Genomic DNA, 13,805 nt, shown 5'->3' with positions numbered 1-13,805 from the left:
AGCATCTCTTCTAGTTCCAAATTGCCCACTGCATCTCAGAGACTGAGCAAGGGTCTTCCTGTGTTCCCTCCCCTAACCCTAACCCAAGAGAAAGGAAGGAAGGAAGGAAGGAAGGAAAGAAGGAAGGAAGGAAGGAAGGAAGGAAGGAAGGAAGGAAAGAAAAGAGTAAAGTCCACTTCCAAGCCTTAGTTTAGGAGCTCTACATCAATTCTCTCATTATCTGATCAAACTAAACTTCCTTTATCTATTCTAGACAACGCATGGAAAATCTGGATAGTCTTTAACACTTAACTAGCCTTGGATTTATGTATTTGAGGCTTGGAATTTTATAAAAAAATCTTTTAGGGAGACTAAAGATAATGGAGGGGTATCAGGGAGAAGGAAACCAGAGAAATGCAGGGTCTTTACTAGTTTTGAACACTTTTGAAAAGAGAATAAAAATTCCCTTCCTTCTCACCCCTCCGTAAATATCACCTGGCTTTCCTCACTGCTGCTCTCTGGAGAGGTCCAGGGAGTTATTTAAGTCTGAGTGAGTGAGCCGGCTACAGCTACGGATGGCTAGAGAAAGGATAAATACATCTAGAGAGATGCGCTGATGGATAGGTAGGGAGCGAATATAAATATGGAGAGAGATGGACGAACAGAGAGATGAATTGAGACAGAGGGAATATAAAGAGAGGCTGAGGGAGAGAAATGGCTGTGTGAATGAGGAGAGAGCGTTTATATGCAGAGATGGAGAGAGGAAAGGATGCCCCTCGGCTTCCCTCCACATTTCCTTTTCCCTCTTGTTCCCTTGAAATGCTATTTCCCCTCCTCTTGGTTTGTAATGAATTCTTCTGGATTTTAGACCCTGGCTCACACCCTGAGGTGCTTTTACAGTTTCCCTCCCTTCCTAGTCGTCCTTTTGTCCCAAGATAACATACCTCACCAGGCTGTCCTAGAACACCATCCTAAGACAAACTGGGAGAAAGAAACATGGAATGGGGGTTCGGGGCCATGTAAGGAGTCTGACTCTCCAGTCTCCAACTCTACAGCCTTGGGGTGGGGTGGGGGAGGCTTCTTTGAGGGTAGAAGAGAGTGAGGGGCAGCTGGGTTGAATTTGGCCAAATCTAATAATCCAGGAACCTATTGAAGGCCTTTGGGGGTTGGGAGGAGAGTAAAGTCTTGAATATTCTTCCAACTTCTCCCCCCCACCCTCTGGTCCCTTCTTTCCAAAAAGTCTTTGAAGAAAGATGTTTTTGACGCTTCCACGTCGCTCTCAGATGGATGGGCTCAGAGTGATTGAAGTGTCTTTGTCATGCTAATGCTTGGGGGGTGATGGATGGGCGCTGGGGCTGCCAAACTCTGGCCCGCTTAGCCCATTGGCCTGGGAGAGATCACATGTGGCCCCCCCACCCCCACTCCCTATCCCCTTCCTAGGGGATCGCTGGCCGGGGCAAGCTGGTCCAGGCCATGGACTCAAGCTTAGCCAGCGCCGTGACATACTGCCGAAAGGTTGTAGGGCAAGAGGGTGTCTCCCCAAACGGCCCGACCCTCCTTCGGCCTCTACATGGACTATAATAGGATGAGTTCCTTTTTAGAGTACCCACTTTGTAACCGGGGACCCAGCGCCTACAGCGCCCCAACCTCCTTTCCCCCCAGCTCAGCTCCGGCCGTTGACAGCTACGCAGGGGAGAGCCGCTATGGTGGAGGGCTACCCAGCTCAGCGCTCCAACAAAACTCGGGGTATCCTGTCCAGCAGCCGTCGTCATCCCTGGGGGTGTCCTTTTCCAGCTCCGCTCCCTCGGGGTACGCCCCAGCTGCCTGCAACCCCAGCTATGGGCCTTCTCAGTATTATTCAGTGGGTCAGTCGGAAGGAGATGGAAGCTATTTTCATCCGTCGAGCTACGGAGCCCAGCTAGGGGGTTTGCCCGACAGCTATGGAGCGGGCGGAGTCAGCTCAGGGCCATATCCTCCGCCGCAGCCCCCTTACGGAACTGATCAGACGGCAAACTTTGCAACAGCCTACGATCTCCTCTCTGAGGACAAGGAATCATCTTGCTCGTCAGAACCCAACACTCTCACTCCCCGGACCTTCGACTGGATGAAGGTCAAGAGAAATCCACCTAAGACAGGTAGGGTTCTGAGGAGCCACTTCCTCTCCTTGGCGCAGGCATACACAGAGAGGCCTGAGCCAGGGCCTTTTCCAGCCAGGTAAGCACTTTCCGGGCTCAGGTCAGCAGGGATTTTCCCACGGGATAAGTTCGGGGCTACCTCCTCCCTAAGGAGGTCTTGTCTATGTGTCCAGTTTGAAACCAGTATTTCATGTTCCTTGTCTGAAGGTGAGTATGGGCGGGAGGTTGGTTCTAGATTTCGTAATTACGAATGGAAGGTGTGTGTGATGCCACATAGGGTCTGCATTGGGTAGATGATGGATGAGGGCCCAGACTGGACTGGGAGGAGTGGAAGGGAGGGAGAAAGAGGTGAGAGAACTGACGTGGCTTTTCTCCCTGCCCCGCCCCTAGCGAAGGTGTCCGAACTGGGACTGGGCGCTCCCGGAGGTCTCCGCACAAACTTCACCACGCGCCAGCTGACGGAGCTGGAGAAGGAATTTCATTTCAACAAATACCTGAGCCGTGCCCGGAGGGTGGAGATCGCCGCCACCCTGGAGCTCAATGAAACGCAGGTGAAAATCTGGTTCCAGAACCGGCGCATGAAACAGAAGAAACGCGAGCGAGAGGGGGGCAGGGCGCCCGCAGGCCCTCCAGGTTACCCCAAGGAAGCGGCCGGAGACGCCTCCGACCAGTCTGCATGCACCTCCCCAGAAGCCTCGCCCAGTTCCATCACCTCTTGAATTGAACTTCCTAAGTAACCAGGCTTCCAAAGGTGGAGGTGACCTTCCTCAAGGCCGAGGAACCAGTTTAGAGCTGCCTAGGAAACTGGGCAGGAGTGGGGAAATATCTTGTTTTGTTTTGCTTCCCCCCCCCCTCGGTTGGATCTAGGGTGGAGGGATGATTGATGGCTGGGATCCTACAGGTCTTGGGACCCGGGAGCACTCAACTCTTCAGAGGCCTAAGGAAGGCCTTTTGGCTTTGATCTAGAGTCAGCCCATCCTTCTGGCTTCTCCTTCCCTTGCAACTCAGTTCAGTGCCTTTGAGCTTGGAGAGTTCTTTCGAATTCTTACCCAACTCTTCTTTCTAGGCCTGGCATTTCTAGGCCGACAGTCCTCAGGATTTTCCGGTGGAGGATGGGTTAGAGGGTGGGCAAGTCACCACCAACCCTTCATTTTAATCCTTAATCCAGCCAACTCACCGCAGACCTTACAATAGCACCGACTGCCTTGTGACATACCAAAAAACAAACAAAAAACAAAACAAAAACCAAAAACAAAATCCAGAAGCCTAGTCCCAAGTAATCCCACAAGTCCTTTGCTGGCACATTTGTATTGCACTAATGCAGCTCTCCGAGGCTGACTTACAAGACCCGCCCCTTCCCACTGGCATCACTAAATCACCAAAGTGTTTAGGAACTTGGCACTACAGAGATTTCCGAAGCATCATCGCAAGGACTGCTTCAAGCAAGCCTCAACCAAGAAGGGGAGAGTAGCCCCTCCCCGCTCCCTATTTATTACCTCCGGAAAAACTGCCCCCCCCCACATTCTCCTTTCCATAAAACTACCCTACCCCTGGGGCAGTCTGGGGAGGTCCAGGAATGGCGACAGAGTTCCCAGCAGCTTTGGACATTTCTGTGAACCTTGGAAACAGCAGAGGGACCGATTGAGTTTCTAGAAAACCAAACTGCAAGCAAGCCAGGTTCTCTTTGTATCTGCAACTACCTCATTACAATAAAGTCTGTTTCCCCCCCTTTCTTTCTGTTTTTGCTTCTCCATCTTGGGTTGGAGGAGGAGCTATGAACTCTACCATGCCATTGACTGGGTTGGAAAGGCTGAGATAATGAGCGTTGTTCGGGTCCCAGCTAAGGTAGAAGAGGATCCCCAGATACCTAGTAGTCTACTGGTCTTTTCGGAGAACCCAGAAACACATGATGGAAGATGGGGGAATGAGATAGTTCTGAGCCGATCTTGAGAAAGGCTTGGGAAGAGAGGAAAACAGACATCTGTTTGATGTCTGTGAAAGGGATTATGGGGGAATGGCAAGGGGACTCTGTTTCCTTTTCCTTTATCTCCCCCCAGTTAACCCTGGAAACAGTAAAGGTATCAGGCTTGGGACTGTGGGGTGTATGGAAGGTACCCCCATTCCTGCTCAGACAGTCAGAAGAATGGTCATTGGCAAATTCCTCACCAGCACAGATATTAAGCCCCAAGTCCAATCCTTCCATACAGGAATATCAGCTTGAGTAAACTGCAATCCACCAGCAGGTGATTTGGCTGGTGCTGAAGATACTGTGAGCAGAAGGAGGAGATGGTGGCCTTTGAAGGGATGTGTAGGGGATGTGGGTAAGGAGGTGCCCGGAGGTGGATGGGGGAGGTGCTGGTGATTTGGTGGACAGTGGACCCTGGGGGTGGACAGAGGCAACTGAGGTACACCAGGATCCTGAGGTGACCTTTTCACCTCTAAGCGCCTCTGGGCTTTCCAAACAAGCCTGTGGCGCACGCCCAGGGGGCAACTATTGTCTCCCCCGCCAGTACCACTAGCAAACCTTTAGTCCGAAGAGGCAGGGGGCCCAGCCTCTGGAAGCACCTCAGAGGTGACAAACTGCCTGCGCTCCAGGCTCCAGAGTAGCATCGGAGCGATGTGGGGGCTCCAAGCTGCAGGCCTGGTCTATTGATTCTGGTAACTCAGAGATCGCCTAAGCCCTAGGGCCAGGATCACACCCCTGGGGTGCAACGATGAAGAAGACAGGCCTTATCTCTCCCTAGCCCCCTCCCTCCTCCAACTTTGTTTGTGACCTTTGAAAGGAAGCCAGGCGGCGAAAAGGACTGGGACTCTTGTGAGCATTGCTAAGCATTTGTTTCCTTGTGAGATTGGTGCCATTAGGCGAGAGGCAATGTTATCAATAATTGCACAGCTCAGCTGGAGAGGAAGAGAAGCATTCAAGAGGAAGGCCAGCTTTCCCAGAGGTTGCTTTCTTGCCCTGTCTTAAAAGGGAAAAGAAATCTATTAACTGCTTTTCTCCATTTAATTGAAATTGCCATCAAGGTTGGCTTCCCCAAAGGGGTCACCTTGACAGGAGAGGACTGAGCAAGTATCTTTGAAACAAATTTCCCCTGGTTGAAGCCATTTAATACCAACTAGTTAGAGCCTCTGGCTTGGGGTATTTATGGAGCCTCCAACTGTCAGCCCCTATGGACAAGTGAGCAGAACAGGAAGGGACAGTGGTTAGGGCAAGGCTGCAGAGGTTGGTGGAGCTGAGTCTCAGACTTGGATGACAGGCCCTGGGGGGAAGGGTAATAGAAGGGCCTGGGTGAAAGCAGAAACTGGAGCCTTTGATTTTTGGTCATAGCAGAAGGAACCATCAGATTTCTCCAGGGAAGAGGTATGTGTGTGTGTGTGTGTGTGTGTGTGTGTGTGATCAATTCTTCACTAACAAGAGACAGATTCAAAATAATCCCCAGTGGGGTTAAGAGCCTTCCATCTCCTTAGATACAATGATCCAGACTCCACTGCATTCTCCTACTTGAATCCCACTTCCAACCCTAGGTCCCGGGATTGGGTTTAGAGGAAGGCGGTTACTTGGGGAAAACAAAACATCATGCTGTAGTCCTCTCTCACAAATGTCAAAAGAGAGTCTGGAAAACAAGCTAGCAAAACAACAACAACAACAACAAAACCCATCTTGTTCCATTTGACTCAAATCAGCAGTCTATATTGTCAAACTCTCCAACATAGATAGATACCCAAGTGCTTCAGTCACAGACTCCCCCACACCTCTCAGGCACCTCCCACCCACCCCACAACCTGTATGTACAAATTGAAAGCCATCTACTCCCTCAACTTCACTAACCAGAATAAAAATAAATAAATTCCCAGTTTTCCAAATGAATCCCTCTCCATATAATCTTGGGTATTCATGGGAGGGAGAATTCTTAGGGCTACTTGGAAATTCTTTACTGCTTCTAAGGAGCCTAACCCTCTGATCTAAGGCTACCAGGTTTGTGGGCAGGGAAGGGGGGGTTCCACCCTACTCTGCCCCATCTGTTCTCAGTCCTAGTGTGAACTTTCCCTCTTTTTATTTTCCCCTTCCTCAACATTTGCTCTCTCCATGTGAGGCCCTTTGATCTCTTGGGTAAGGGAGAAAGATTTTTGAAAACCCTCAACCTCTTTTTAACTTGCAACCCCAGGATTTCTTTGCTGTGGACCATACCTCTGTGTGTGTGGTCAGAGTCAGGACAGAGCAGAGGCAGCAGATAGAGAAGTTAAAAGATGATGAAGGTCAGAATGGTCTAGAAAGGAGGACTGAAGCATTGAGAAAATATCCAGGTTACTGATTGGGAAGTCTAAACCCTGCTTCTTGCTAACATGTGATCCTGGGCAATTGGGCCTATTTCTTATATCCAGTCTCATTGTCTATAATGTAGGGAAAAGGTCAGCTCTAGCCTCATAGGACTGATGTTGCGATTAAATTAGTTAATACATGTAAATGTTTCATAAATAAATGTGTTAGGACAGCTATTATTATATAAAGAGATATGTTTGCTTCTCTTTCCGCAGACCTGGTACTGCATGGAGTATCCTGAGTATGTCACCACCCACACTGAGTCTTATTTGATCCCAGGGCTAACCATGGGTAGAAGAGGTTCCCTTATTAGTGGCTGAGATTTCTCCTCCTTCTTCTCTTCCTTGTCCTTGTTTCATCCTGACTACCTATCAAAGAGGTACCTCTGCTCCACCCACCCACCTCCCCACCCCGCCTGCATTAGGAGAAGATGGACAGAAAGTCTTCAACAATCCAGTGTTTAGTTTTGAAGACAGATTCTTTAAATTCTTGATTAGAGTGGTGGAGAGGGGCAAATATCCTGAATTACAACCTAGTTTTCAGTGTGGTCTCCATTCTACGGGCTGGGTGAGCTCATGCCATTTGGTTCCCCTGGGCTTCTAGACCTTCAGATATAATGTTGAAGGTGTGGAAGGATGTGTGTGTGTGTGTGTGTGTGTGTGTGTGTGTGTGTGTGAGAGAGAGAGAGAGAGAGAGAGAGAGAGAGAGAGAGAGAGAGAGGGGGGTACTCAGGATGTTGTCTGGCACATAGTTAAGTGTGCAGAAAGTTTTCTTATTTTATGTGGTTACAGAAATATATTCTCTTTCTTTCCTTCCTTCCTTCCTTCCTTCCTTCCTTCCTTCCTTTTATTCTTTCTTTCTTTCTTTCTTTCTTTCTTTCTTTCTTTCTTTCTTTCTTTCTTTCTTTCTTTCTTTCTTTCTTTCTCCAAGACAGGGTTTCTTTGTGTAGCCCTGGCCGTCCTGGAGCTCACTCACTCTGTAAACCAGGCTGGCCTCAAACTCAGAAATCCACCTGCCTCTGCCTCCCAAATGCTGGGATTAAAGGTGTGCACCACCACTGCCCAGCTAGAAATACATTTTCTATTACTCTCCTACACGGAGTTATTTATAGTTGTGGCATAGCAGAAGCAGGCATCCCCTAGCTTGCATCCCTTACACTGTACCAGACCCATTTGGCACTCAAGCCACAGGACTTGCTGCCAGGGTATAAAATAATTATGAAAGGATACAGTACAAAATACTGCTCTATAGTAAATGTAACATCGGGATGGGAGATGCTCTTGACAGGACAGCTTCATTGCTTAACCCTGGGAGTACATTCTCACTATAGTTCACTATATACAGGGAGTCTGGGGCTCCTTGTAGTTGGATCAACTTTCCCCCTGGTGACTTTATTCTGGCTCCAAGGGACTGATTACCTAATCTATATGTCTGGAATATAACAGGAGATGGAGAATCTTTAGTTCTTAGGAAACCAGAAAGGGTCAAACAGCTACAAACTCTGGCTTAAAGGCTGACCCCCGCCCCCCAGGCCTTCCTTTGCTATCCTTGTCCTGGTTGAGAAAGAAATGGATCAGATCTGAGAAGAAGGAATTTCAGAAGAGGTCAAGAGACCTATGTTTACATTACAGAGGACCTCGTCTGCAACCTTGGAAAAGTCACCAAATTTCTCTCGGTCTACTTTTCCAGTATTTAATATAAGTGAATTACTCCTTTGCTCCTTAACCAATTATTTTTCTCTGAGGATAGAAGAGATGGATGTAAGAAAGAATGGAAACCTTGGGGGTGGAGGTGTAAGGAGAGGGGTAATTTGGATAGGAAGGCATTCTGTTGATTCTGTTGGATCTATTCTATTAGCTTAGTTGGAGCTAATTAAAATCATTTTCTGTATTTCCTCCCTTCAGCACTTGAGATGGCTTGCCTGGGTACGGATTGTCCAACACCCTGCCCCACAGCCTTTTCTGCCTGGAGGGGTGTTGAGGAGGGAGTCAGCCTGCGGAGCATGCTTTCAAACGCCCTCTGCTCCTGAGAGGCCAGAAGCTCCCTTCAGTTTACTCTGGCTTGACAGCTCTATTTCAACCCCCACCTTGGAGACGAGGCAGCTCAGTATTTACTCTGCCAGGGGAGCTGCTCAGAAGACGGGCCTCTCCAGCCACCCCTTGCCGGCTTTCCTCGGTGGCCCCCACCCCCTCTCCTTCCTGGTTCATAGAGAGTTCAGCTCTGAAATGGCTTGCAGCCCCCGACTCCCCAGCCCTGGAGAACTGTCTATCCAGGGGACTGCTGAAGCCAGAAGGGCAGGAGGGGCAGGTAGGGGGCAGGAAGGGCTGTGGTCTTGGGGTCATGCCCTGGTCTCTCTCACTGCACCAGCAGCATGAGTTTCCTGCAGAATAGGATGTACTAAGAAAATGACAGTCTTTGGGAGGAATGAGCACAGGGACCTGGGTTAAGATGGAGCTGCCTGGCTGTGTTAAGGAGATAATCTGGGACTGCAAAGGACTGTGTCTTTGGTTATTACGATTATAAACCATACCATCCTGTAGAGAAACTTAGTAAACTGTGACAGCCCAGACTCTTTCAAACACACACACACACACACACACACACACACACACACACACACACAAAATGCTAACACAAAGAAAGAAATGACCTGTGTCTCATAGCACACAGGAAAACTTATTTCTTATCTCTTAATATTCTATTATTTATTTATTTATTTATTTATTTATTGGATTTGGTTTTTTCGAGACAGGGTTTCTCTGTATAGCCCTGGCTGTCCTGGAATTCACTCTGTAGACCAGGCTGGCCTCGAACTCAGAAATCTGCCTGCCTCTGCCTCCCAGAGTGCTGGGATTACAGGCGTGCGCCACCACCGCCTGGCATCTCTTAATATTCTAGAATATAAGATTCTAAAAAGGCAAATACTTCCGTGTGTGGATTTGGTATAAGGGATTGCACACAGACTCTGACACACATACATGCCAGGCAAACTCTACCAACTGGGCCACATTTCCAGCCCTTGGTTTCTTTGAGGTCTTGCTCTGTCGTTCAGGCTAGCTCAGAACCTCCTGCCTCAGCCCCCTGGGTGCTGGGATTGCGGGTGATGTGGCAGATGAGTGGGGACTTTTGTCTGTTTTACTCATTGTTCCAGTTCTGGTCCTCAGAGCAATACCTGTAACGAATGCTCAGTAAATGTCTGTGGGATAGTAAACATCTGTGGAATAAACAAACACCAAAGCAAAATCTTCCCCTCTGTTAGATAAACATCCCCAAATAGTTCTTGAAACAATGTTGGCTTTGGATGTTTGACTGGCCCAACAGCACTGCCAGCATCAGCTTCTCAATGGGAAGCTGATGAGAGCAGGGCTAGACATGGCTGTGCACTTGAGAGCTCTTTCATTCATTCCTGTCTTACTGTCTGTTTAGGATTTCCTTGGCTTTAGCGAGTATCAACGTAAGAAGAGACTTTAGAGATGGAAAGGTTCTGAGGATCCACTGGATATTTCACTGATAAAAAACGGATAGAAAAGCCAGGCAGTGGTAGCGCACGCCTGTAATCCCAGCACTCTGGGAGGCAGAGGCAGGCGGATTTCTGAGTTCGAGGCCAGCGAGTTCCAGGACAGCCAGGGGAACAGAGAAACCCTGTCTCGGAAAAACAAACAAACCCGGATAGAAAGGCCTCCCAGTAGGGAGACCTAAGAAACACTACCTGTCCCAGGCACACCCTCCACTTCTTTTTCACATCCCAACATCCCTGACACTAGAGCTTTCATTCTTTTCTTAAAAAAAAAAAAAATCCATATTTTCCTTTCCCGTTCCAGTGCCATTCAAGAGAATCTTTTGTTGGGTAACAGAAAAGAGACATTTCCTAGAAGCTGTAGGTCTGGTAGAGAGGCCCAGGCCTGTTTCCATGGCTGGGAACTTCTGGGAACTGCTGGATTCCTCTTGCTTCCTCCTGCTGTGGATTTACACACAGGATCCTGATGCCACAGAAATGGGGTTTAAAGCTGAAGTCAGGAAAAAAAAAAAAAGGAAAACTATCAAAGAAAAAGGCTACTTACTCACTCCTGCTCCAGGTCAAGGGTTCCCCAAGGAGTACGGAGCAAGGTTTGAGAAATCAGGGACAGGTTGAATAATTTTGTTAAAGATTCTCATTTTGGGGGCTGGAGAGATGGCTCAGTGGTTAAGAGCACTGACTGTTCTTCCAGAGGTCCTGAGTTCAAATTCCAGCAACCACATGGTGGCTCACAACCATCTGATACCCTCTTCTTCCAGGGTGTCTGAAGAAAGTGACAGTGTGCTCACATACATAAAATAAATAAATGAAAAAAAATTCTCATTTTGAAACCAGCCATCTACCAGCTTCTACCAGCTTGGTTTTTGAGATAAGGAATTTGAAGAGGCAATGTGCTCTGGGGAGGGAAAGAGTTCCAGGTCTATGTTCCCGGGGAACACAGGCTGACAGAGGGCGAGGATCTAGTTCATAGCCCTTGCTGGCTCCTTCTCCCCTCTGTCTTTCCTTGGTTACTCTTATTTACACTCAGTCTTTGTCACCACCAATATTTCTTTGTCTTTGTCTTGTTTTGTTTGTTTGTTTGTTTTTTCAAGACAGGGTTTCTCTGTATAGCCCTGGCTGTCTTGGAACTCACTCTGTAGACCAGGCTGGCCTTGAACTCAGAAATCCCCCTGCCTCTGCCTCCCAAGTGCTGGGCTTAAAGGCGTGCGCCACTACCACCTGGCACAACCAATATTTCGGATCCCCACACTGGCACGTGGCAGGCAGCAGAGATCCTCTCCAGGTTTCTGAGGGTGACTAGAAAGAGTCAAAGGAAACTGGAAGGCAGTGGGAGGGGCTTGGTGGGTGGGGGTGGAAGTAGGGGTGCGGGTGGGGGAGTAAATACCAGGATCTAACACAGGGTCTCTATTCAGAACATTTAAATCGGATCCTTTGGAAGTGGAGAAAAGCCTGCAGTGACTTTGAAAGGGATTTGTGTCCGTAGGATCCCACCTACTGAGGGAACACTTCAAAACTAATCAAAAACCCATTGAAATCCACACCTTGACACATTGCCTCTGGCAGGTCAACCTTCTTTACCAGTCAGTGGTTACCTAACTGATAACAAGCAGACCTTGCACACAGCTCTGCAGATATGCCTTCCACAACATCAAAGAAAGCAGATTAGAAGACCAGTACCAAGCTTGTTGACGGTTCTCTCCCACCCTTTGGAGAGTATTTTGACTACGTGATCTAAAATGAAACTTCAGACAAGTGGAAACAGTAGTTCTAGGCATGGTAGTGAGCCTTTTTTTTTTTTTTTTTTTTTTTTTGTTTGTTTGTTTGTTTTTGTTTTTTTGTTTTTTTGTTTTTTTTAATCCTTTAACCTAATCTATGTTTGTAATATTCTCAAAGGGGAAGTGAGAAGGAACAGAATTAAAATACCTTCCTTGGGGATTGGAGAGATGGTTCAGTGGTTTAGAGCACTGGTTTAGAACACTTGTAGAGGACCAGGGTTCAATTCCTAGGACCCACAATGCCACTCAAAACTGTTGCAGGGGATCTGACACCTACACAGGGGCTCACACACAGACAAAATACAGATGCACATAGAAATAATAGATAAAATTTAAAAAGATCATCTCTGTGTGATTCAATACTGGGTGGGGGGGGGGAAGCAAAAATTAAGAGAAAGGAACCATTTGTCTGCATATTCTCCCCAGAACATGAAAGCGCTTGCCATTCCCTTGATTTTGATTGGAGGTTTGGGACCAATTGCTCAGTACTACTTAAGGGACTCCTCCTGCTTGAGCAGGAAAATCCAAAAGCAAAAACAAACAAACAAACAAAACCCCCAAAACAAAAAACAAAAACAAAACAGCTTGACTTTATCTCTTGAGTTTAATCATAAAGAACAAAGGAACCTACATAAAAAGGAAAGGAAAGTTCACACATTTAATAGTGTCTAATACTAACTTTAACTTTGAGGTTTTCAACATCCTAACCTATATCAAAGGATTCCGGGGCTGGAGAGACTGCTCAGTTGTTAAAAGAGCACTATTGCTCTTGCAGAGAGAGGACTTAGGCTCACTTTTCAGCACCCACGTGGCAGCTCACAACCCTCTAATCCAGCATTATCATCTGACTGCAGGCACCTGGCAGCCCTGTGACAGAAATACATAGAGGTAAAGCACCTGCCTATACACACACATACAATTAAAGTAAACCTGTGAAAAAGTTTAAGGATTTCTAGTGTGGAACTGGGGGTACAACTCAGTTAGCGGAAAGCTTGTCTGGCATGCTTGAGGAGGCTTTGGATTTAATCCCCAGCACCATGAACACAAGGAGTAGCACCAGCTTGGAATCCCAGCCACTCAGGAGGTGGAGGAAGGAAGATCACAAGTTCTAGACCAGCCTGGTCTACATAGTAACATCTAGGACAGCCAGAGTTACACAGTGAGACCCTGCCTCCAAAGCAGAGGGGTGGGGAGTTGAATATGCCTTAAATAAATCTTCTAAACTCAATCTTTGAGTTCTTTATGAAATCTCTCCTTTATAAAAGCTTGATTTTATTCAAGAAATACTTTTTAGGTTTTTTTTTTTTTTTTTTTTTTTTTTTTTTAATATTTATCTTGGTTGTGGGAGACCAGAAAAAAAAATCAGAACAAATCTCTCTGTACCTCTTATTAATTCTTCTCTTTCTCAAACCTTCTTAAATGCAGGTCTCTGGACCAAAGCAGGGTCCTTCATTTGAATTCTCATTAAGGAGGACAAGCCTCTGGCTGAGTGTGTCCTTTGTATTGGGTATACCAAATTCCTCTCTTAGGAAATGAGAGAGTATCTGGTTCTCTGTCTTTAATTCCCTTCCCAGGGTCTTTAGATTCAATTTTCAGTATTATTTTTGGTGACAAGAGTAAATGTTTACCTGGTCACTGAGAAATAATTCAGATTCTTGTCACAGGTCACAGGGAAGTCCCAAGGAACTTTTCTGTCAACTGAAGCAGGATTCTAGACTTGGGTGATTTTTCTACACCCACCAAGGATCTAGATTCAGTTCCTCTGGAGTCTCTTCCCTCTTCCCATTCCATCCCAGAGTGTTGAGTGGTTTGTTGGAACATGGAATCCTTTCTGAGATCTGACCCTGATCTGATCCCTGGGAGTGGAGCCATGGGTCAGAAAAGCTCACAGGTTCCCAAGGGACTGAATAGCAGGTTTTTCTATAATAGGTGTGCCTGTTAAGAAAGGATAGTTCCCTAAACACACACACACACACACACACACACTTCTAGAGGCACATACACACCCCACATACCCTCCCCATTTTCAAGTATTATAGAGGAGTCTGTTTTTCTTCTTTCTTTCTTTCTTTCTTTCC

At 47.2% G+C, this 13,805-nt stretch overlaps 1 protein-coding gene across 1 annotated transcript; it reads left to right on the top strand.

Annotated features, from left to right (window-relative positions):
* The first annotated feature begins 1,549 nt into the window (after positions 1–1,549).
* On the top strand, positions 1,550–2,833 carry Hoxb1 (homeobox B1). Its single transcript, XM_052196841.1, has 2 exons — positions 1,550–2,114; positions 2,505–2,833. The coding sequence occupies exons 1-2, from the start codon at positions 1,550–1,552 to the stop codon at positions 2,831–2,833; spliced, it is 894 nt and encodes a 297-aa protein (XP_052052801.1).
* The last annotated feature ends 10,972 nt before the right edge of the window (positions 2,834–13,805 follow it).

This window comes from Apodemus sylvaticus, chromosome 10, assembly GCF_947179515.1.
Source record: "Apodemus sylvaticus chromosome 10, mApoSyl1.1, whole genome shotgun sequence".
Lineage (NCBI taxonomy): Eukaryota > Metazoa > Chordata > Mammalia > Rodentia > Muridae > Apodemus > Apodemus sylvaticus.
Note: the sequence above shows the minus strand (reverse complement) of the source record. Positions and strands in the feature narration are given on the sequence as shown.

What these genes read in the sequence shown, in the direction of transcription:
- Hoxb1 (XM_052196841.1), top strand. Translation starts at nt 1,550, where the DNA reads ATGGACTATAATAGGATGAGTTCCTTTTTAGAGTACCCACTTTGTAAC. An exon ending in GAGAAATCCACCTAAGACAG is followed by an intron (nt 2,115 to 2,504) that starts GTAGGGTTCTGA and finishes CCCCGCCCCTAG; the next exon opens with CGAAGGTGTCCGAACTGGGA.